This window comes from Leuciscus leuciscus (genome assembly GCF_965113295.1).
Source record: "Leuciscus leuciscus genome assembly, chromosome: 18".
Lineage (NCBI taxonomy): Eukaryota > Metazoa > Chordata > Actinopteri > Cypriniformes > Leuciscidae > Leuciscus > Leuciscus leuciscus.
This window is the reverse complement of record NC_138742.1, coordinates 33,122,226-33,148,645: the sequence shown is the minus strand read 5'-3', so window position 1 is coordinate 33,148,645 and position 26,420 is coordinate 33,122,226. Positions and strand designations below refer to the sequence as shown.

Below are 26,420 nucleotides of genomic sequence, written 5' to 3'. Positions count from 1 at the left end.
GAGAGAGAGAGAGAGAGAGAGAACAGAGAGAAAACAGAGAGAGAGAGCGAGAGAGAGAGAACAGAGAGAGAGAGAGAGAGAGAGAGAGAGAACAGAGAGAGAACAGAGAGAGAGAGAGAGCAGAGAAAGATTTTTTTTTGATTTTACAATTACTTTATTAAAACAGTTTTAAAAACAACACTCAATCACATTAAATCACATTAAATCAACACACCCTTGAAAATGAGATTATTCTCTACAATAGAGCAGAGCACATCCTTGTGACACCAAATATTGGAAAACTTTTCTAAATCTTTCATCAAACTGTAGTAATTAAAATCTATTCGTAAACGCGATTTCAACATTTTGACAAATACAAAAACAGCATCATCATCTGTAGATCCTTCAACCTTATTTCGTCTACTCATATACACAGCCATCTTTGCTCTTCCCAAAATAAAATTAAAGAGTTGACACTGCTCCCTCTTTTTTTGGGAATACCTGTACCCTAAAATAAACAACTGTTTGGAAAAAACTACACCAAACAATTTAAAAAGATCTTCCAGCATAGAGAACAGTGGCACAAGACGACAACAGTCCATAAAACAGTGAAAAACTGTCTCACGAAGAGTGCAAAAAGGACAGTCATGATTAACATCAGGGTTTAAAACCGAGATAAAAGAATTAACAGCCACAGCTGTATGTAAAACTTTCCTCTGCAAATCAGCAGCCTTCTTCAACAATGGTGGTTTATACAGCGATCTCCATTCAGGTCCAACACCATCTATCAGACCTAAGCGAGCTCTCCATGGAGTGTCAGTTTTACCATTTAATTTATCTTTGTTCAAAATTTTTACAATCAATCTGTATAACAATTTCTTGTCAGCATCATGAATAGACAGACAGTGACTATTGGTTTCTAAAAAAAAAACCTGTACAGTCCTTAAAGTCTGGGAGAACCTTCACCAAAGGAAAAATATCATCAGCACTATGTTGAACAGAACCATCACAATAAAAATGCAACAATGTGCGTTCGGCATCTGTTAACCCTCTGAGGTCGAGAAACGCGCCGACGCGTTTTGATGGATTTTTTTCACATAGCAGCAACATAAACTTAAATTACTCCGTCATTTATGGTTATACAGAAAAAAGAAATATAAAAAAAGAATCTGTGATATTTCTACTTTTGTATGTGTCCACTTACAATCAAATCAAAACATTGTGCTTTTGTAAAATAAAGAAAATAAACAGGGTGTGCGTTCTGCCTCTCCGTCGCGGTGAACTTTTTTTTCTTGAGCACGTCTATAAACTGAAACAAAACTCAGCGAATACTTCTCACACATTTATGAGCCATATACCTTTATACACATTTAAGTGTGTACTTTTAAATGAACGGATTCAAACTGAAAACAAATATTCTCTGTTTAAGTAATTTGTATAAAACCGACAGGATGTCCAGTATCTCAAACGCTTGCTAATTACTTTTTAATTCGACACGCCCACTCGCGCAAAAGAGATTCACATGCAAATCTCCACATGGGACGCGAACGCCCTCGTTACCTCAAACACAAAACACCAAAACACTTCACAAGTCTCTGCTTTTCGTCGAGTTTGGAAGACACGTCTGAGCTTACATTGGATTTACCCCCAGAAGAAGAAGAACGCGATTTGAAGACAAGAAAGATGTAAGGTAAGAAATTCGTACTTATTAGTTTATGGTATTGTTGCATAAACTTCACATTGCAGTTGAACTGTTGCTAGATATATGGTGAATATTATACTATTTAGACCCGTGTTTACTGTTAAATACTGTTTGTGGATATCTGCTCAAACATAAATATGTACAACCATAATGTTTAATATTTTGGAGTGCGCTGTGCGTTTGAATGCATCATGTTTTGGAGCGCGATCGCGTTTGAGTGTATCATTTTGGAGCGCGATTGCGTTTGAATGTATCATATTTTGGAGCGCGCTGTGGGTTTGAATGTATCATATTTTGGAGCGTGCTGTGGGTTTGAATGTATCATATTTTGGAGCGCGCTGTGCGTTTGAATGTATCATATTTTGGAGCGCGCTGTGGGTTTGAATGTATCATATTTTGGAGCGCGCTGTGGGTTTGAATGTATCATATTTTGGGGCGATTGCGTTTGAAAGGAAAAATGCACCAAACATTAGGCTTTATGTTTTTACTATTATCTCATTTCATATCATCATAACGAATGGAAACATTTGAAGTAACATATGATAATCAATATATTTTTCTCTAGCGTAGTTGTTCTTGAAATCTTTTGGAAGATTTAATTTATTGTTATTATTTTATGCAGCACTGCGTAGCCTATGCCTACAAGGCACAACACACCTGGTGTTCATTATATATTGTTGGAAACGTGTGTGTGTGTGTGTGTGTGTGTGTGTGTGTGTATTCTGTGATTTTTTAAAAAGAAATTTTAACCAGAAAAATCTCAAATGTATTCCCAAAATCGTGCAGGCCTAGTTTCTCTTGATACCAGTATGTTCACTTTTTTCTTTTCTTTCAGGGACCAGATGCAACTGAGTCCTGCTGACTTCAACATTCACATGAGTCTCTGTACATGAACATGGTAAAGTGAAAATCAAACACCTTGGAAATGAAAGGTATGTACAATGTTTTTAGGAATGGCACAAAGGTCTCTGTCTTTGGATCATTGTTTTCAATGTGCTCTTTTGTCATTTGTATTTTTGGATTGTGTTGTGTTGTAAATAAATCCAAATAATCTAAAAGCCATTCTTTTTTAAATCTCCTCATTCTTTGTGCAAGGTTGCTCTGAATGACAGGGCCTGATCGCTCCTAATAGGGCAGTTAGGGGAGTGTCTTTGTCTTTCTCAGGTGTTAAAGCCTTATATATTCATGAGATGATCACGCCTTTCCGCATAAGGCTTTTTCACACAAAACACGTCTTAGAAATTTAAAATCAATATATTGTCTTATCTGAATGAGCAGTCAGGGTGATTTTCACATAGTTTTGGAGCAAATATTCTAGGCTACGTGATACAATTTTCAAAAGTCTTGTTAAGAAATAATCAGTATGGGTTTCATGGCCTTATTTCAGTGAGAATTTTTTTTGGTATTTTCACAAACCACGCATAAATGTCATTATCTCAAAACTACAAACTTTTACATACATGCTGCTGATATATTATTGTAGAAGAGTTTGTGCTAAATACAGTGTAATCAGACTTTAGCCATGAAAATGTCACAAGTAACAGAAAAAAACACAAATGTCAGAGCATGTCAGAACACCTCCAGGGTCAGAAAACAGCAGACCTCAGAGGGTTAAAGCCTCTTTCCACTTTTTGAGTAACAAATCTATCATGCGAATAGAATGCACCTTCAAATGAGAAGCAAGGAGTTGAGCATTGTCCATGTTTGCTCCTGTAAAGTGAATTACATGTCCCAAAGTCACTACATTGGACAAACAAAATTGTTTGAGTAAATTGGGACCTATTTGACAGGCCGCACTCAAACGGGTCCCATACACAACTGGCTCTTGAAGAAGCCAATAGCCAACCTGTGATGCTCTGTCCTCTCCGTTTTAAACAGATTCCAGACTTTGAACAGTCCACGGTAGAAACTTGGCAAACCACTATTGAGGTGAGTGGAGGTGCTTTTACATCCAACGTTACAATCACAGATGCGCCTCAACAAACTGTGAAAGCGAAAGACAAAAACGCGTCGGTTAACCCTTTAAAACCCCGTGTTTACTCAGGCTTAATGGATACAGACTTGTGTACAGACAGTGCGGCCTCAAAGCAGACAACGTTTAGGTTGTTTCAGACCGTAAATCATGCAAAAATACTCTGGGACCCTAAAGTTAAACCAAAGGGTATTCTTGGTGGACATTTGAATATTAGGAGTGTAGTGTCAAAGACTGAGCAACTAGAGCATTTGTTGACAGACTCTAATTTGGATTTTCTGTGTCTGTCAGAGACTTGGTTAAAACCATCTACTCCACAGAGTGTTTTTTATGTACCAGGGTATAACGTTTTTAGATGTGACCGAAAACAAGGAAAAGGTGGTGGAGTAATGATATATGTGAAAGAGAGGTTTGACTGTAAATTAATTGAAAACCTCAGTGATTCTATAGAATGTGTGGGTATAACCATCAGACTCTCACCGGAAATGTCATTTGTAGTTATTGTGCTGTATAGACCTCCAACGGCAAAGGACATTTTCTTTACCCATCTCACTGAGATACTTAAAAAATGTAACAATAAGGAAATTATTTTGCTAGGAGATTATAATATCAATTGGCTAGATAAAAGCTGCAGGAAAAAATTAAAACAAATAACAACTAAGTTTCACATGGCGCAAATGATAAAGAATGCAACTCGTATAACAAAATCAACCCAAACATTGATTGATCTTGTATTTTCAAATAGAGAAGAACGAATTGCAAAATCCTATAACCTGATAACTGGACTATCTGACCACAACCTTACTTTGATAGTCAGGAGATTATCAAAAACTAGATATAAAACTTCTAATAGAATTGATATCAATTCAGGGGCTACATATATCTCAAATAGAGACTTGAAATTGTTTTATAATGAAATAGAACAAATTCAATGGAATCAGATAACTTGTGGTAAAAATTGCCAATCAGCAAGTAATGAATTCATGATAACCTTTAGTGATCTCCTATCGAAATACTCCAAAGAATCATCTCGGAAAATCAAAAGTAAAACACCCCTTCCATGGATGAATGAGACGGTCTGGAATTTAATGAAACTAAGAGATGCAGCACTTAAAAAGTCCTTGAAAACGGGCTTTTTGACAGACTCGCTTCTGTACAAGGAGCTCAGAAACAAAGTTACCACACTGTTACGAAGAACGAAAGCAAATTTTTTTATGAATTTAATTGAACAAGCTAAAGGAAACACTAAAAGACTTTGGCAAACCATTGATAAAGTAACTGGTCGGAAGATTTGTAAAGGTCATAAACTAGAAATTAATATTAATGGAAATCCGGAAACTGATGCTCAAATAGTGGCGAATCATTTTAATAATTATTTTATAGAATCAGTCAAAGAACTGGGAATTAAAAATATTGCATCAAATGATTATGTACGAGCATCTGACTGTATTTCACACAAACAAAATATGCTATATTTTAAATTGACAAATGAATTTGAAATAAATAAAATGTTGCAATCATTGACAAATTCTAAAAGTAAAGATATTTGGGGAATGGACAATGCTCTTCTTAAAAAATATAAAGACAAATTTGTAACTCCCATCACATACTTGATAAACAAATCTATAGAAGAGAGCTCTTTTCCAACTGCTTTCAAAACTGCAGTAATCACTCCAGTATTCAAATCAGGGGACAAACATGAGGCCTGTAATTACAGGCCGATTAGCATACTTCCTGTTGTCTCAAAGATTACAGAGAAAGTAATTGCGGAGCAATTAAAAGAACATTTAAATAAAAATAATATGCTACATCCCATGCAATTTGGATATAGAAAACACCATTCCACCGAAACTGCATGCAGTTATTTTATTGAGGTGGTGAAGGCAAAGCTGGAAAAGGGCGGGGTCGTGGGCGCCGTGTTTTTGGACCTACGCAAGGCGTTTGACACGGTCAACCATTCTGTGCTACTGAGGAAGCTGAGCAACTATAATTTGTCCCTAAGAGCACTACAGTGGGTGGAACCATATCTCAGTGATCGTGTCCAGTGCGTAAGAGTCAAAAGTAAGTTATCAACATTTAAGACTAATGACATGGGTGTCCCACAAGGCTCTGTCCTTGGCCCATTGCTGTTCGCGCTTTACATAAATGATCTTCCTTCGGTGTGCGGTGATGTGGACATGCAGATGTACGCGGACGACACAGTAGTTTACGTACATGGAAGTGATGCGACCACTGTAGCTAATAAACTAACCAATGTTATGGGAAACATCTTGAATTGGCTTTCGTCTGCCTCGCTTACGCTGAATGTAAACAAAACAGTAGCAATGTATTTTACTAAAACTCAAAAACGACAGTCCTCCTTCCCATGTATTTATGCAAATCAGAGTCAAATAAAAGTGGTGGAGGAATTTAAATATTTAGGCCTTATTTTGGATTCAACCTTTACTTTTAAAAAACATGTTAAGAAAATCTGCTGCACGCTAAAATACAGTTTGTCCGTTTTTAGACATATTAGGAATACACTGACTCATGATGCTGCAAAAATTTACTTGGAGGCAATGATAATTCCTCATATCAATTATTGTATTTCTTGTTGGTCACAGACAAGTGAAACAGCAATAAAACCTCTAAAATCTTTATATAATCAAGCTGTTAAAGTGTTAGACAAAAAGCCACTGAGATACCATCACTGTCTGATTCTTGGAAAATACAGCATGTTAAATTTTGATAATATAATTGTGTATGCCAATGTGCGACTAGTTTTTAAAATTTTGAATAATATTGCACCACCACCCCTGAAAACATTTGTCCAGCTTTGTTCCGAACAGATGACTAGGAGCTCCAGGTCCACGAGTCGCAATGACTGCAGACTGCCTAAACGTGGCTCGGCTTTTGCACAGACAGCCTTCTCATTTAAAGGCATCAAAGAATGGAACAAACTCCCACAGAGTCTGAAACTTTCCTTAGACCTAAAGGACTTCTCTCGCAATACAAAGAAAGCGTTATTGGAAACCCAGTCGTGTCAGCATAGATAACTGTGTATGTATATATGATTTTTAGTAATGTTTTACTGGAGTAAATTTGGTATGTTTATAATAGGACTGGTGGCTGTAATGGGTGTATGGCTGATTGAATGAATTTATAGTTGCATTTGAGTTTTATATTGTATATTTTGTATTGTAATTCACCTGCTCAGGGACTGCAGATGGAAACTAGCTTAGGCTAAATCTGGTGCAAGGCATCTTTAATTAATGTTTTTTGCACATTGTCCCTGTTGAAATAAATAAACAAAACAAAACAAACAAACAAACTGGTGTTGAGCTGCTTTAAGTCCATCAGAAACAGTGTTCTGTTTAGGCTGAGTCCACCTAGCTGGTTCAAGATCGTACATGCCAACGGTCTCCACACAAGGTCTGCGGGACCACACAGAAACCTCTGCACGAACTGAAAACAGAAAGTTGCCCCTCTACTGTTCAGATGAATTAACCCTTGTCCTCCTTCATCTTTCGGCAAAAATAACACACTTTGAGGCGTCCAATGCAGACGATCCCAAAAGAAGTCAACAAGAAGTGCCTGAATCTTTGACAACAAATCTGGAGGAGGATCTACACACGATAGACGATGCCATAAAGTGGATGAAATCAGGTTGTTAATGACAAGAACTCGACCTCTGTAAGACATTTTTGGCAAAATCCACTTCCATCTGGCAAAACAACCTTTAGTCCTTTCAAGAACATTATCCCAGTTTTTAAGGACAAAAGTTTCATCGCCCAAAAAAACGCCTAAGTATTTAAACCCCCCGTCTGTCTTCCAATTTAATCCCAACGGTAATTGAAACTTGTTCTCCATCACTCCTATATAGAGAGCTTCGCTTTTGCTCCAGTTTACTCTGGCCGAAGAAATAATGCCATATTGAACTATAACATTTGCAAGCATATCAATATTAGATTAGATTAGATTAGATTCAACTTTATTGTCATTACACAAGTACAGGTACAAGGCAACGAAATGCAGTTTAGGTCTAACCAGAAGTGCAATAGCAGCAAGTGCAGGATATACAGTGGTTCCATAAGTGCAGAACATGGATATGTACTGAATAAATATAGAGTTGAATACTATTATAAACAAAAATTTACAGATAGATTTGTCCTATGAATATAATATACAGATAACTATTACTGTGAACAGAATTTACAGCTAGATATGTACTGAATATAATATACAGATGTATATACAGATGGATATACAGATGGCTAATATACAGATGGCTATTACTATAAACAGTATTTTTACAGATAGATATGTACTGAATATATATACAGATGGGTGTTACTATAAACAGAATGTGAGCATAATATACAGATGGCTATTACTATAAACAGAATTTTACAGATAGATATGTACTATGAATATATATATACAGATGGGTGTTACTATAAACAGAATGTGAGCATAATATACAGATGGCTATTACTATAAACAGAATTTTACAAATAGATATATGTATAAGTTAGGCTAAAATGAGCAGTATAACAATGGATTTAAAGTAGTGCAAATAAAGTTTCGACAGAAGCTATCCGAGTGAAAGTGCAGTGGAAGTAATTGCATATTACAGTTAAAGTACGGTATTGCAAATGTATATGTAAACAGTCGGTACTGTAAATAAACAGTCGGCAGTGCAAATTGAGCATATTCCAGTCAAGGTAGTAGTGCAAGATGCATATGTAAACAGTTGTTTCTGTAATAACAGTCAGCAGTGCAAATGAACATTATAGTATTGCAAATAACAAAATGGAGGCAGGTGTGAGGAGGGAGAGGAGAGTCAATCAGTATATGAGGGGAGTGGGATCAATGAGGGTTAGAGTTTAATAAAGAGACAGCTCTGGGGAAAAAACTGTTCTTTAGTCTGCTGGTCCTGGTCCGGAGGCACCTGAAACGCCTGCCGGAGGGCAGGAGAGAAAACAGTCTGTGGGCTGGGTGAGAGGAGTCCTTAAGGATGCTGCGAGCTCGATGCAGACAGCGTTTCCTCTGGATGTGCTCGATGGCAGGTAGTGGAGTCCCAGTGATGCGCTGGGCGGTTTTCACCACCCGCTGCAGTGCCTTGCGCTCTGCAACAGAACAGCTCCCATACCACACTGTAGCACAGTTGGTCAGGATGCTTTCTATTGCACAGCGATAGAAGTTCACCAGGATAGTGGAGGAAAGCTGATTCTTCCTCAGTGTCCTCAGGAAGAAAAGGCGCTGGTGAGCCTTCTTGACCAGGCTGGAGGTGTTGGTTGTCCAGGTCATGTCCGCCGAGATGTGGGTCCCCAGGAACTTGAAACTGGAGACACGCTCAACAGCCATTCCATTGATGTGGATGGTGTCGTGTGTGCCTCTTGACACTTTCCTGAAGTCCACGATGAGCTCCTTCGTTTTGGTGGTGTTGAGGAGCTGGTTATTTTCAGTGCACCATGTGGCCAGGTGCAATATCTTGTTGATTATGCACCATGATGACTAAATCATCTGCATATGCAGATAACTTTAAAGGTATATTACACCCTGGTAAAATCACACCTTGTAAAACAGATCTAAGCCTATGTAATAAAGGTTCAAAGGCCAGGGAATATAACATGCCAGAAAGGGCACAGCCCTGTCTAATTCCCCGCTGGACCTGAAGAGGAGCACTCAAAACACCATTGACTTTTAAAACACTCTGAACATCACAATACAAAGTCTTGATCTTGTTGATAAAACCAGAAGTAAATCCAAAAGCGATCATTGTTTGCCATAAATATTTGTGTTCAACACGATCAAAAGCTTTTTCCTGATCAATAGAAACAATTCCCATTTTAAGACCAAAAAGCTTAGAAATTTCTAACAAGTCTCGAATGAGAACAATGTTATCAGAAATCAACCTGCCAGGGATGCAGTAGGTCTGATCAGGCAAAACAACTTGTTCCATCACTCTACTAAGTCTATTTGCCAATACTTTGGAGAGTATCTTATAGTCAGTACAAAGCAGGAACACAGGTCTCCAGTTTTTTATGAGCTGCAGGTCACCTTTTTTGGCAGCAATGTAAGAACTGCCCTTCTGCAACTTAAAGGCAGATGTCCGTTGGCTAGGCTATCCTTCAGCACTGCCAGAAGATCTTCTCCAATTATGAACCAAAAAAACTTATAAAAATCAACAGGTAGACCGTCTAGTCCAGGCGTTTTCCTGCTCTGCATACTCTGCAAAGCTACATACAGTTCACCCAGGGAAATATCTTCTTCCAGCACCACATTACTTTCTTGTTTAACCTGGGGAAGACCAGAATAAAAACTCTGAGCTAACATCTGCTCTTCTTGGTGTTCACATTTATACAAATCACAGTAAAAACTGACAGCATGCTTACGAATAGCAGCATGATCCGACAACACATGTCCAGAGTCAGACTTTAAACTGTGAATATACCTCTTTTGACCATTTTTTCGCTCCAAACCAAAAAAAAAGTGTGATGGAACATCCATTTCTACAACATTCTTAAAGCGGGACCTAATAAGAGCCCCTTGTGCTGATACCCCAAGCAGGGTCGTTAACACAGACTTTTTGACCTCGAGAGCTTCAAGATAACATTGATCCTTTGTGGCCTCAGCCAAAACCTGGAGTTCTTCTACTTCAGACTCCAGAGCTTTTACCGACTTCAATAAAACTTTGGTAACATTACAATTATATTGCTGACACAACTGTTTTGTTTGAACTTTTCCAAAGTCCCACCATTGTTGTAAAGACATAAAATCATTTTTTGTACTTTGATGGTTTTTCCAAAAAGATACAAAAATGTCTTTAAAATTTGAATCTTCGAGTAGAGCTGTATTAAAATGCCAGTAGGCGCTACTGGACTTTACACACTTCACAAAGACACAATAACAACAAGTGAGTGATCAGAAATCCCAACAGGGCTAATAAAGCAGCTTTTAACAACATTAGAATGATGCTTAAAACAATAAAAACGGTCAAGTCTGGCCATAGACAATAAATTGTCTTTACAATGAGTCCAGGTAAACTGACTTTGATAATCATGTAATCCTCTCCACACATCATATAACTCATGAGTCACTAAGAGTTGAATCAGACGAGTGCGAGAGGCAGGATGAGGCTCTACATGATTTCTGTCAAGTCTACTCTCTGTGCAATTCCAGTCTCCACCTATAAATAAAAACTCTTTATCATTGCAATCTCTAATAGCATCATTTACATTTTCCAAAAAAGTCAATCTCTCTTTACCAACAGCCGGTGCATATACAGTGATAAATATAAGTTGTACATTTTCATATATTACTCTGACTTTTAACAGTCGACCTTCAATGATCTCATCACATTCAACAGATTGAGGATTGAAACTTTTGGAGAAAAGAACACCCACTCCACAACTGTTACTAGTTTTGTGACTTAAAAAAACATCACCCTCCCATTCTCTCTTCCAATCAACTTCGTTATCAACAGTACTGTGTGTCTCCTGTACAAAGATAACGTCTAATTTTTTAAGGGAGCACAGTCTGAAAAATGAAGCTCTTTTTCTTTCATCTCTCGCTCCATTCAAATTCAGACTGCCTATTTTTAACTCACTCATAAAACAAAAGAAAAAAAGAAAACCAAAAGAGAAACAAGAAATAAACAAATATGAAAAACTAAACATTTTTGCCATCTTCTAACTGTCTTTTAACTTTCAAAACAAGTTTCTTTAAGCGATACCTTTCTTGATCAGTAAAGATTTTCTCCCCGGCACTTTCAGAACTTTTTTGAAAATTCTTAACTGAATCAATAAAAAGTTGTAGATCAGGAAACGCACTCTCAAGTTTAACATTCCTAGCTCCTTTAGTACTCTTGAGAAACTTCTTAATACTCAACATAGAGTAGCCACCTCTTTCCAGGGGCAAGGATTGCGATGAAACTATAGATTCTGCATCAGAGTCTACCTCAACGTCACTATAAGAAGTTTGGGAGCAATCATGAAGAGAAAAAGGTTTTGTTTTTTCGGAGAACTGAAACTCATCTCTGGTTTTTCTTTTCTTAACATTATCTTCGTCAGATTTATCATCTACTAGCATCTCACTTTCTTCAGTCAAAGGACATTCTACCTCCTCTACTTCTTTCTGAGTGCTATTACTGACCTCTTCCATATCATGCTGTCGACTTTTCTCAGCTGGAGAGGGAGCCTGAGAAAGCTCTTCATTCTTCTCTGTTGATCTTTTATTTTGCTCAAGCTTCTGAGCTTTGTACGATTTTTTCGTTTTTAAACCGTCTGATTCATTCCGTTTTTGTCCCTGAGAATGTTTTGGTTCATTCTGTTTTTGTCCCTGAGTTGTATCCGATTCACTCTGTTTTTGTCCCTGAGTTTCATTTGATTCACTTTGTTTTTGACCCTGAGTTTCAATTAATTCACTTTGTTTTTGTCCCTGAGTTTCATTTGAATCACTTTGTTTTTGTCCCTGAGTTTCATTTGAATCACTTTGTTTTTGTCCCTGAATTTCATTTAACTTACTTTGTTTAAGTTCCTTAGATTCCTTTAATACATTCTGTTTTTGTCCTTGTAATTTATTTGTTTTGTCCAATTTTTGTCCCTGAAATTCGTTTGATTCATTTTGTTTTTGTCTCTGAGATTTACTTGACTCACCCTGTTCTATGGTCTTATTATTAATTCCAACAGGGAATTTTTCTGGGCATGATCGTATCAGGTGACCCTCCGTTCCACATCCAAAACATTTCATTTTTTCAGACGTTACATAAACGTTGTAATCATAATCATCCACTCTGAACTTGAACACTAAATTTAATTCTTCATTGTTGTTTTTAAGAATCATAAAAACCTGCCTTCTAAAAGAAACAACATGTCTCAAATGCGGAGATTTACAGCCAAGGCCAATTGTTTTAATCGGAGACATTAGCTGTCCATGTCTCGAAAGTTCCCTCTCTAACATTTCGTTACTAATAAACGGAGGGACTTGCGACAAAATGATCTTTTTTGCCGGATTAACGAGCGGCACCGCTTGAACCAAGATATCTTTGATCGTTACTCCTTGTTCAACAATTGTTGCAACTTTGTCAAAGCTATCTACAAAGATCACAACACCGTTGTTCATCCTTGACGCGGATTTAACGCTATCATATCCAATAATCCCTCCGACTGCCAAAGCGCAATCCTCCACAGAACAGTCTATAGTTGGACAAAGTTTAAAAGCATGTCGACGCGTGAGCGTTTCAAGCCCCGCGCCTCCAACACCGCGAACCGGCATGACTCCCGGTTACACCGGTCGTCGCCTCCACCACGACAACTAACCCGCTTAAACTACACCACTAATAATAAACGAAATAAAACTAAAACAACATAGAAAAAAGATAGAAAAGATAGAAAAAACAAACAAAAACACTCACACAAAAACCACGCTCCCAATCTCGCATCCACTCACGCAACTTCCGCTCAGAGAGAGAGAGAGAGAGAGAGAGAGAACAGAGAGAGAGAGAACAGAGAGAGAGAGAGAGAACAGAGAGAGAGAGAGAGAACAGAGAGAGAGAGAGAGAACAGAGAGAGAGAGAGAGAGAGAGAGCAGAGAGAACACAGAGAGAGAACACAGAGAGAGAGAGAGAGATAGAGAGCAGAGCGAGAGCAGAGAGAGAGAGAGAGAGAGAGAGAGAGAACAGAGAGAGAGAGAGAACAGAGAGAGAGAGAGAGAGAACAGAGAGAGAGAGAACAGAGAGAGAGAGAGAGAGAGAACAGAGAGAGAGAGAACAGAGAGAGAGAGAGAACAGAGAGAGAGAGAGAGAGAACAGAGAGAGAGAGAACAGAGAGAGAGAGAGAGAGAGAACAGAGAGAGAGAGAGAGAGAGAGAGAGAGCAGAGCGAGAGCAGAGAGAGAGAGAGAGAGAGAACAGAGAGAGAGAGAGAGAGAGAGAACAGAGAGAGAGAGAGAGAGAACAGAGAGAGAGAGAACAGAGAGAGAGAGAACAGAGAGAGAGAGAGAGAGAGAGAGAGAGAGAACAGAGAGAGAGAGAGAGAGAGAGAACAGAGAGAGAGAGAGAGAGAACAGAGAGAGAGAGAACAGAGAGAGAGAGAACAGAGAGAGAGAGTATTAGGAAAGTTTACTCTTGCTCACTGTATCCAGGGCCTAAGGTCTGCTTACTGGGACTTACTATGGAAAATGTTTAAACCATGGGAACCATGAAGTGCAGTTTTCTCAGGACCTACCTGGAAGTCATCAAAAGAGATGTGCCAGTCGTTGGCGTTGTCCTTGTCTGAGTGTGGTGACAGCTGAGGGTAGTAGGAGCTGCTCACAGACTCACAGCGGTACGAGTACTCAGCCGGGGCGTAGATGTGCCGGCTGCCATTGAACGAGGCCGTTTTCCCATCATACTCCAGGTGAACCCGGTCCATGGTGAACCAATGACGGGCAGAAACCTTATAGTGACGCCGGTTCATTACAAAACTGAGGAGGATATAGGACACCGTTCAAGCCCAGTACACAGTGTGTGTGTGTGTGTGTGTGTGTGTGTGTGTGTGTGTGTGTGTGTGTGTGTGTGTGTGTGTGTGTGTGTGTGTGTGCATGTGTGTGTGTGTGCATGTGTGTGTGTGTGTGTGTGTGTGTGTGTGTGTGTGTGTACTTGTACAACTATCTTTGTGAGGACCAGTTTGAGTTTTAGACCATTGGAGTGAGGACAAAGAGAGTAAAGTGAGAACATTTTGGCCGGTCCTCACTTTCTGAGAGCCTTTAAAGGCCTGTTTGAGGGTCAACACTTGGTTTTAGGGATAAGGTTATAATGAGGTTAAGGGTCGGTTTAGGGTCAGGGGTCGGGTAAGGCACTTAGTTGTGATGGGTAAGGTTAGGGTAAGCGGCTAGAGATTGCATTGTGTCAATGAATGTCATCATAAAGATAGATGTACAAGAATGTGTGTGTGTGTGTGTGTGTGTGTGTGTGTGTGTGTGTGTGTGTGTGTGTGTGTGTGTGTGTGTGTGTGTGTGTGTGTGTGTGTGTGTGTGAGAAAATTAGACACTTACATGAGCTTGAATGAACGGTAATCCAGGACATCTTCATAATTCAGAACCAACCTGTATTTGAAGAGAAAATTGACAGGTGAAATACTGTGGTTCCTGAACTGGAAACATTCCAGGCTGTGACACACCATGCTGACATCAAAGAACTGGCAGTGGCGAAAGTGATGTCATCGCCTCACATCACACTGCATCAGGACCTTAAGTTACACTTCAACACACTGCAAAGACTACAGCCAACCACCCGCTACACACAAGGCACAGTTTCCACAAAAAGCCTTTTTCTGGGAACACTTTATAATAACTGCATGCTATGAATCATTAGTTAAGCAGTAGTACATAGTTAATTCATCATTTATAAAGCATTAATAGACATTAATAAGTAGTTCATAAATACAGCTATAAATGCTTTATTGTTGATTTATAAGCAGATCTATAATGTGTTTAATAATTAAACAGTTATTAGAAGTTGTCAGTGGTTCATAAGATCATTTAGAAAATGCAAGTAAATAGTTAATAAACTATTTAAATATACATTTATACATACTATTTAGACATATTGTAGTTACTCAGTGTTTATAAATGCTTTATTCACATGCATTCCTACTGTAATTAATGATTAATTCAGGTAGTTATAAAGCATCTAGTAGTGGTCAGTTCACTATTCAGTGAGCTCATCTAAAGTGAGAACTAGTTATGCCCTGTAAAGCTTTCACAAAGGAGATTTAAAGCCTCAGTTACCCATATCTTTAGCTCACGGCGGACTGTGCTGCTAAAGGGTATGAATAGACCTATTGCTTTTAATTTGGATAATCCATTCAAATCTATTAATATAATATTCGATACATCATCAGAGCTGGGTAGACAGATAATTATTATATTTTAAAACATTATTAGACTGATCATTAATTAATATTATAAATAATGTTATTTACATTGGTAATAATACAAATAATTTATTACTATTAGAATGTTATTAAGATTATAATAATGTTATTTATTCATGTATCATATTCTATATAAAAAGTTAGTAAACTGTATATATAAAGAGTTACATAAAGGAGTCCTAATTTAAGTAAATGAATTAAAAATGAAAAACTCATCCAGGGCACAGCTGCAGAATTGGCTAAAAAGTGATAAATGGGTACAGACAGAATGACTGCTTAAGGCACATAGACATATCCTGGAGGAGTTCTTTAACAACTAAATCAAATAATCAAATGTAAATAATGTTATATTGCAAGTTCACATACTTGATCACATGTTTTATTGTTGAGTTGTCAAGTTGTCATGTGTATTTTATCTGTGTCCTGGAGGTTTCTGTGCTGTGTGTGTATGGCTGTGTTCATCTGCCACCACCAAAGACCATGTTTAACCCAGGAAAAACCTGAATCGCCCCCATACCCTCATTCAACCAGTGGATTCAAACACTGAGAGCGCGGGAGATGTGGGAATTCCTTCAGCGTGACTGACAGTGTTCTGACAGCTAGACTGTGCATTGGACTGAATGAGTGCACTATGGTTTTAGATAGGGCTGGGCGATAAAACGGTATCGGTATTTATCGACGGTACACCATTGTCGGTAACGATATAAAAACAAAAGCGACAAAAGCGACAAAAATGGCGCTCCCCTGTGTGCGACATAGCGTAGCTCTCCGAGTCAAGTTTTATTTGAATTTTGTATTGGTAGTGTCGTTACTGTCCTTTCATGTGAGGTATGTCAGAGCTCATATTAAGTATGATCGAGTGACTCTGTTACAACTAAGAGAACTGAACAACAGAGGTAATTTTGATACAAACGCTCTCAACTCCTTCCCGGAACTACATCTCCACGCTGGAGTGACGCTAGGCCGGGCCACAATAGCGGGATTTCCTGGCACCGGGAGACCGACACGGAAGCGCGGTAGGCGAGGAGGAGGGGGACGAAGACTCCGCCGACTGGTTAGCTAACTCTTCCGATCATACTTTTCGCCAATGTTCAGTCCTTAGTAAATAAGATGGACGATCTTCTTTGTCGGATGGCTACGAAGAGGTACATTAAGGACTGTTCTGTTCTATGTTTCTGTGAAACATGGCTTGGAGAGAGGACCCCTGATGAAGCCATAACACCGGCAGGCTACAATGTTTACAGAGCTGACCGCAGCGAAACGGAATGCGGTAAAACTCGCGGGGGTGGAACGGCTATCCTTGTCAAACAATCCTGGAGCACCGACAACACGGTAATATCACAGTCATGTTCTGAAAATGTGGAGTATATTACTGTGAAATGTAGGCCATTTTATTTGCCTAGAGAACTGCAGTGCGTTATATTAAGCACAGTGTATATTCATCCCGCGGCAAACGAGTATAATGCACTTAAAGAACTGCACGATATGATTAGTAGGCACGAAAACTCATATCCACATGCTGCTATGGTGGTTTTAGGAGATTTTAATCATTGCGATCTCCGAAAAACTGTTCCCAAATTTTATCAGTTTGTTAATTTTCACACTAGAGGAAACAGGACTTTGGATAAATGCTACAGTAACATTAAAAGTGCCTATACTGCTGTCTCCAAGCCACATTTTGGGAAATGTGATCATCTTGCAATTCTACTTCAGCCCATTTACATCAAGAGGCTTAAAGCAGACCCAGACACAGTTAGAACTGTGAATATGTGGACAGATTCCGCTTTGGAGGAACTGCAGGGCTGTTTGGAGGCTACAGATATGAACACTTTTAGAGAAGCCTCAGAAAACATCCACGAATATACAGACACTGTTAGCAGCTATATTGAATGGTGTACCTCCATCTGCATCCCTTCTAGAACTATTAGAGTTCTCCCCAATCAGAAGCCCTGGTTTAATGCGGATGTGCGCATCAAAATTAAAAACCGCAGTATAGCCTTTAAGTCAGGAGACATCATGGAGTATAAGCATGCCAGATATGAGCTCCAAAAATCCATCAGGGCCGCCAAAATGGCATATACCCAGAGACTCGAGAACTGTTACAGAGAAAATAACAGCAGAAGGATGTGGCAAGGAATACATTCAGTCACCAATTACAGGAGAGTAGCAAATAAAACTGTGATCCAAGACTCCTCTCTACTGGATAATCTCAATACGTTTTATGCGAGATTTGACCAAAATAATGGAGACATACCCTTGAAAGCTCCCCATAACTCAGAGGAGACTGCATTGCAGGTGACACACTCACAGGTCCTTAAAGCTCTGAGAAAGGTGAACCCCCGTAAGGCTGTAGGACCCGATGGTGTGGCTCCGAGAGTCCTTAAAGTCTGTGCTGAACAGCTGGCGGAGGTGTACACGGATATTTTTAACACTTCTCTCCTCCAAGAAACAGTTCCACGTATTTTTAAGTCCTCTATTATAGTGCCGGTTCCGAAAAAAACAAACACAACTGCAATGAATGATTTTAGACCAGTGGCGCTTACTTCGGTCGCTATGAAGTGCATGGAGAAGCTGGTCCTACAGCATATTAACTCTGTGGTTCCAGAAACAGCAGACCCTCTTCAGTTTGCCTACCGCTCGAACAGGTCAGTGGATGATGCGGTGGCACTGGCACTTCACTATATTCTACAGCACCTAGACACTCCCAATACATATGTACGAGTATTGTTTCTGGACTACAGCTCCGCTTTTAACACGATCCGGCCGACGAAGCTGACCGGCAAGCTGATAGAACTGGGAGTACCAACTACCACTTGTAATTGGATAACAGACTTCCTCACAGATAGGCCACAGGTGGTGAGGATGGGAAAGAAGGTCTCAGCTGAGCTCACAGTAAGTACAGGAGCCCCACAGGGATGCTGTCTCAGCCCTATACTTTTTTCATTATATACATATGACTGTGCCACCAACTCGGATAATAACAATATCGTCATTAAATATGCAGACGACACTACTATTCTTGGCCTCATCAAAGGCGGCAATGAATCATCATATAGGGACATGGTTCACAGAGTCACTGTCTATGGGGAGGACAATGATCTTGTTCTCAATATAGATAAAACAAAGGAACTCCATCTGGACTTTAGGAAGAGTGCTTCCCCCCTACAGCCTCTAGCCATCAAGGGGATTGAGGTGGAACGAACTGACAGCTATAAGTTCTTGGGACTTCATATCTCCGAGAATCTTAGCTGGGCTAAAAACACTGTTGCAACAGTGAAAAGAGCTCAGCAGAGGCTGCACTTCGTTAGGGTATTGAAGAAGGCCGGACTTAAAAGCCAACCTCTAACCCATGTTTATAAAGGCCTTGTCGAAAGTATCCTCACCAGTGGTATCACAGTGTGGTATGGCAATACCACCCTGGCTGAGAGGAAATCACTGCAACGGGTCATTAAGACTGCTGAGAGGGTTATCGGCTCTAACCTCCCCTCCATGGACACCATATACACCCAGCGTTGTAAAAAAAAAGCACAGAGCATCCTTAAGGACAAACACCACCCAGCTTATGCTTTGTTTAAATGGGTGGACACAGGCTATAACCTGAGACATCGTAGGCCTGTGAGCATTAGCACCCACAAGGCCCGTCTGTTCAAAAGTTTTTTCCCAGCCACTGTCAGGCTAGTGGCACAGGACATTAAGGAGGGAAAAAAGTATCCTATTCCATGTTTTTAATTATTGTAATGATCAGTGTAATAGTAATTTATCCTATTAAGAGTTTTATTTTTTGAATGCACAACATTATTATTATTTATTATAATGTGTATTTATCTAAACTAGAAAGGTTATTTATACATTTGTTCTGTATCTCTTTCGTATTCCTTTCTGTCTAGTCGCTCTTTGTTCTACCTCATGATGTGTATGTGTATGTATGTATATATGTGTATGGTGTGCGTGTGTGTATGCACATATATGTGTACATGTATATATGGAAGTATGTGTACGTAGATGTATGTATGTATGTAAGCTATGTGTGGGTGTATGCATATATTTTATTTTTTATACATTATTTTTAATTTAGAACTTGACTTTGAGAAACGCATAAGAATTCCAATGTACCTGTACTGAAACGTACCTGTGCAAATGGCAATAAACTTTAAACTAAAAAATGTTCGATATAGCGCTCAATATTTTCATTCAAATGCACGCGCGACCACCATAACGTCGCCCGACATCAAATGGCAAGCGGGATGAAAGCGGAACGAAACTGCGTTATTATTTTGTGCTCCACAGACCAGTGGTGTAGTCTACGTGATACGCAGGTATACGCCGTATACCCACTAGAAAAGGCCAAGGATTTGCGTATACCCACTTAAAAAAAGCGTGAGGATACGTATCAACTTCGTTTTGTGTCAGAACTTTCACACTTTCATTCATAAATTCACCCCGTCTGTGTTTGCGAAGCGACGGATCGAATCGCGGAATCCAGTCACAAATGGAACTTGCTATAGAGCAGAACGTCACGGAATTAGGCTATTTTTGAATGAATAAATCAAAAGTAGCTGCTGTACAATGAATCAAATCTCGATATGGACTAGTGTCTATGAATATTAAAGCTAAAAGAGACTGCAATTGTTCTACGCGTCTCTGGGAATGAGCGCTCAGTGTATGCTCCACTACACACACACACACACACACACACACACACAGAGAAGCACGCGTGACTCACGCTCGTGGTGTTTTCAGCGTTTCACTGTATTGAGACATGATGTAGGCTACACATGTGCATTTCATCGCAGAGCTGCTATGAGAGTCACTTGATGAGAATTTCACCATTTCATTTGATAAAACTATCGTCATTCATTCGTTTCATATACACACAGAAACTGTTATGTCTTTACGACAACCTGTCAAAATAAAAGTTCTGTATAACTTGAAGAAATTATAACAGAAATATATTACTATTGCACAGAGTATACTTCAGGCCTAATAATAATAATAATAATAATAATAGTTTATTAAAACACACAGAAACTCAAATGTCTACAACCCACCAAAATAAAAGTTCGGTCTAACTCAAATTAATTAGAAAGGAATTGCACTGTAAAATGTATTTTAAAAGAAAATTTTTTTCAAAAACACCATTTCTAAAAGTAAATTTGTATTTGTGCCTATAATGTTTAAAAAAAAAATTTGTTGATAATTGTCAACTGATAAAACCTGTGCTTCAGGGACCATATTCATATAACAAATAAATAAGTTGATAACACTTAGTATTTCATAATGCTCTCAATTACATGTCGATGCATACTGTATGCATTAGTGAGTGTGGTGGTGCTTATGGGGTGACGCTCTGGGCTGGGTGAGTATGGCGGTACGGCGGGGGGGGGGAGTATATTAGAGTATACTCACAACAAAAAACTAGACTACACCACTGCCACAGACCGTTTATCAGTTTGGACCATCAATGTCAGTGCAGCGCGAGCCGATCTTGATCAAGCGACACTGTTACTTACACAGCTCTAAGAGATCCAGTAAAGAAAGCATTGTTAAGTCTGACGTCACGCGTGACGTTTAGCCTTTTCCGGGTCCAAGCGCTCGTCCAGAAATAACAATGGTGGAACCTGTACATTTATTTACGATCACGTCCTTCTTAGTGAGGCACCCTTGGCGGTCAAAAAGGGTTTAAATTCCTTTAACACCAACAGAGTGGTTAGTGTAGCTCATCACTCAGGTGGCATAATTAAGGGTAGAGTCCAGGCATCAATGAAAAAGAAGATTTACGAGGTTGAAGTGAGTTAGCTCGGGACACGGGACACAGCACTGCGGCATTGTAAAAACACTCAATAATAACCAAAACACTAGCGAAAGCGGTAGGTAGGTAGAGAGGACCTGGACTTTGGACCCGGAAAGAGTATTATCGGAGAGTGGTTACGTCACGACTTAACAACCGACTAACATCAGCGTGAGATCGAGTGAGAAACATTCAAATTTCTCCGTTATTAACGGATCAAACTGCGCTGACGTGGAAATCAGGAGAAACATTGTGCCATGAATGAACTAGTTATATTTAAGTCCATAGATCAGCAACATTCATTGTATATAGATTTAATGTACTGTAGTAACACTCACAGTAACCATGTTTGGCAGGAATAGTAAAATGCTTTCAAGTACATCACACATCTTTTTCCAGCACTTCAAAACTCAAATATTTTCATATATAAATGTTATTTTTAATGTGATGACCAAAACACATTTGTTCATCCTTCAAATATATTACCCCCATTTATAAAAGTAAACGTTTCAAGATGTAGGGAAAACTCCGACTTATTTAAAAATAACTTTTCTTTTTAATTTTTATTTTTTTTTTTAAATCAAGGAAATTTCTTTGGCATTTCTTTCTTTTTGCTGTATCTCAAAATGTACCTAACCGTGACACCACTGTGTCGTAAGGAACCGTGAATTTTGTGAACCGTTACACCCCTACTTATTACAGATGTTGATCTACCTCAAAGTTTGTCTTGATTCTTCTACGTTTACACTTTTATATTGCACTTTGCACACATTTTATAACATTTTAAGTTCAAGAGTTTCCTTTAACACTTACTTTTTTAAAGAAGATATTAGAAGATATTGACATAAAGAAGATATTTAGTTATAGATATTTATTTAGTTTTAGATATTTAAAATAATTAGTTGTTTGCCTTAATGTGGATAAATAAAATAAAAAACTTTTAAAAAAAAAGGTTCTAAACAAATTTCAATAATTATCGATACCGAACGATATGAAACATTATATCGTGATAATTTTTTTAGCTATATCGCACAGCCCTAGTTTTAGACACCACTACAAATGGTTGTCTCCTTTAAATAGTGCACTATATAAGGGTATAGGGGCAATTTCAGTCACAGCCCCTACTTTGCTCTGCTGTGAATATATGCACTACAGTTAAACGCTTGAGGGGTTTTTCCCGATAAATGTCATTTCAATCAGCTATATCAGTAACCATTTTGAAACCTTTTTTTGCAAAAAATCCTTTGGATGGGAACCTGGCTAGTGATCAATATGACCATGTTTACATATCAATGCCTATTCAGTAAGGTGGAGCCCTGTTACTATTTTTACATGTGAAGAGGTTAGCCAATCATAATCAAATTCATTTACATGTGGTAGTCTTAAAGGTAAAGTAACAAAAATGTAATTACATTTAATTCTAAGGGTCAAAAAAAGGGTGGAAAATAATTATGACTAAAGCTAACACTAGATGTGGATTTCAGGGAAAAAATTTATTCTGTAGAAAATGGTCCCTTTAACTTAACTTCCTCCTGCAGTGAATAATTTTATCCCTTAAAGGGATACTCCACTTTTTTTTGGAAATAGGCTCATTTTACAGCTCCCCCAGAGTTAAAGAGTTGAGTTTTACCGTTTTCGAATCCATTCAGCCGATCTCCGGGTCTGGTGGTACCACTTTTAGCATAGCTTAGCATAGATCATTGAATCGGACAAGACCATTTAGCATCTCTCTCAAAAAAATTACCAAAGAGTTTCAATATTTTTCCTGCGTAATAATCAAATTATTATTATTCTTGATTATTACGCAGGAATGAGAGTATAGTTCCTAGCCATATCAGCCTAGAAAATCACAACTTTTCATTTTCCGTCGGTCTTAGTACACGATGTAACTACAGAAGAGTCAAGTTTTAAATAAGGAAAATATCTAAACTCTTTGGTCATGCTAATGGTCTTGGAGTATCCCTTTAAAACTCATCTTTGATAATAACAATGACCTATTTAAAAGTTATTTTTCTTCATGTGAAAATTTTATTTATTTAAATAACACTTGCCTGACGGCTCATGCTACCGCTAACCCGGACGTCACTTCCGTGATTTGGGAAAAGCACGTAAAAGTCCTGGCAGAAAGCGATGCATAAGGATGTAGTGTAACGACGAATTATTATTTTTTTCGAAGTTAGTGTTAACTAATAATTGTTGCAAACTGGTACTACCAACAAAATATTAGTGCATTCCTGAAACTGGGTGTCATTACACTTCATCCTTATGCATCGCTTTCTGCCAGGACTTTTACGGGCTTTTCTCAACTCACTGAAGTGACGTCGACGTCCGGGTTAGCGGTAGCATTAGCCGTCAGGCAAGTGTTATTTAAATAAACTCCTGATGTACTTACAAACTTTCCAATGCCTCGTTTTATGAGTACAGAACCTATTTGTACTACTGTAGAAGTTTGGTGCCATTCTGGGCTTTATTAGTGGGGTAATTTACGGGATACATCCTTGGATCCATTAGCACCTGCACTAACCCATCCGGCTGATATCTCTAAATAAGCTCTAACTTTAATAATGTTCAACCAAGGGAAAAAAGGCTTCTGGGGGGTGTTTGGCTCGAGGTCATGGTGCAAAGGACCCTAGGTTGATTTTACTCTGAACCATCCCTTTAACAAAGTGTAGACAAGATGTAAATAAGAGATTCATTGTGTAGTGTAGACAATGTCATTGATTATAATGAAACTTTGTGAGATTGCAAACTGAGATGAGTGACAGCTTTTAAGTGATTGTAAAGGGAGCGCTCAGCGTGCTTTCTAGGCTATATATATAATCCCTTCAGAATTTGAATAAAAGTCGACACATAACGGTAGTTGACATGATTAGCCTTTTGCTTGACTACGTTATCAAACAGCTAATAGGAGTTGCTAATGTCTCATAAACCATGTTCCCGTTCGCCACCTCAGAGTCAGACAGATGCTTTCTAAACATCATCCTTAGAAACAGTGACAGGAAAACCTCTCCGTGCCCGTTGCACATGGTTTGTCTTAAAGCATATCAAAAACACATTATAGACATATAAACAACTTGATTTTCACCACAGGGGGTCTTTAACATGCTGTATTTACCGAGAGTGGGACTCGTTGCAGGAGGATCCAGACAGGTCGGGCGTCACACCTCTCCCGAAGGTTTTGGAGGTGAGGTCGTGCCTCTCCCACTTCCCGGAGCGATACTGGCTGACCACCACTGACTCGGCCCACAGGAGGATGCAGACGGAGCCCTTCTCCTTAAACTCCAGCGGCGGGTTCGGGACGGGAGGTTCCTCACGCCGGGACTGCAGGAGAGACCGGGACCAGACCGAGTGCACAGCCGGAGACTCCTCGATCACCTGAGACAAACACAAGACACCTCCAATTATCTTCAACTCACTGTGCTCACGTTACAGTTCTAAAGAAATGGTGCAACATGCCTAATTCATATATCAAAAGTTTCAACAGATGTGGTTCACAGGCTGTGATCCTCTAGAGAAACACACTCTGCTTGTCAGATGTGTCACCTGTGCTCATGCAGCTGCACACGATCGGCCAAGCAATGGAATACATGTATATCATCCCTCTTTAGATCGTTTAAAACCAATATATCATGAAATGCTAAAATCCTTTGGTAGTCTTGTGTTGACCTTTTACGGCACTACCATTGTCCTGTTTTTACTCTTGAAGAGGTATTTTGCCTGTTAGAAAAACATGCTCTGTTTTAATGTTATTTTAAGGTGGGGTAGAATCAAATGAACAGCAAAAATCATAATTTTGTTTGCGTCCTCCTCTGTCACCTCTCGTATCCCGGTGTGAGTTTGTTAGCGTACCCCTCTGTCACCTCTCGTACCCCAGTGTGAGTTTGTTAGCGTACCCCTCTGTCACCTCTCGTACCCCGGTGTGAGTTTGTTAGCGTACCCCTCTGTCACCTCTCGTACCCCGGTGTGAGTTTGTTAGCGTACCCCTCTGTCACCTCTCGTACCCTGGTGTGAGTTTGTTAGCGTACCCCTCTGTCACCTCTCGTACCCCGGTGTGAGTTTGTTTGCGTACCCCTCAGTCACCTCTCGTACCCCGGTGTGAGTTTGTTTGCGTACCCATCACCTCTCGTACCCCGGTGTGAGTTTGTTTGCGTACCCCTCTGTCACCTCTCGTACCCCGGTGTGAGTTTGTTAGCGTACCCCTCTGTCACCTCTCGTACCCTGGTGTGAGTTTGTTTGCGTACCCCTCTGTCACCTCTCGTACCCCAGTGTGAGTTTGTTAGCGTACCCCTCTGTCACCTCTCGTACCCCGGTGTGAGTTTGTTAGCGTACCCCTCTGTCACCTCTCGTACCCTGGTGTGAGTTTGTTTGCGTACCCCTCTGTCACCTCTCGTACCCCGGTGTGAGTTTGTTAGCGTACCCCTCTGTCACCTCTCGTACCCTGGTGTGAGTTTGTTTGCGTACCCCTCTGTCACCTCTCGTACCCCGGTGTGAGTTTGTTTGCGTACCCATCACCTCTCGTACCCTGGTGTGAGTTTGTTTGCGTACCCCTCTGTCACCTCTCGTACCCCGGTGTGAGTTTGTTTGCGTACCCCTCTGTCACCTCTCGTACCCCGGTGTGAGTTTGTTTGCGTACCCCTCTGTCACCTCTCGTACCCCGGTGTGAGTTTGTTTGCGTACCCATCACCTCTCGTACCCCGGTGTGAGTTTGTTTGCGTACCCCTCTGTCACCTCTCGTACCCCGGTGTGAGTTTGTTTGCGTACCCCTCTGTCACCTCTCGTACCCCGGTGTGAGTTTGTTAGCGTACCCCTCTGTCACCTCTCGTACCCCGGTGTGAGTTTGTTTGCGTACCCCTCTGTCACCTCTCGTACCCCGGTGTGAGTTTGTTAGCGTACCCCTCTGTCACCTCTCGTACCCCGGTGTGAGTTTGTTAGCGTACCCCTCTGTCACCTCTCGTACCCCGGTGTGAGTTTGTTTGCGTCCTCCTCTGTCACCTCTCGTACCCCGGTGTGAGTTTGTTAGCGTACCCCTCTGTCACCTCTCGTACCCCGGTGTGAGTTTGTTAGCGTACCCCTCTGTCACCTC

General features: G+C 39.8%; 1 protein-coding gene across 1 annotated transcript in view; it reads right to left on the bottom strand.

The window, feature by feature from the left end:
• atp6ap1a (ATPase H+ transporting accessory protein 1a) overlaps positions 1-26,420 on the bottom strand; it is a gene marked incomplete at its 5' end in the record, with an annotated part of 64,988 nt that overhangs the window by 25,695 nt on the left and 12,873 nt on the right. Inside the window, 3 exon segments of the mRNA XM_082146025.1 lie at positions 13,861-14,098; positions 14,669-14,719; positions 24,453-24,712. Of these exon segments, the coding sequence (XP_082002151.1) occupies positions 13,861-14,098; positions 14,669-14,719; positions 24,453-24,712 (549 nt within the window).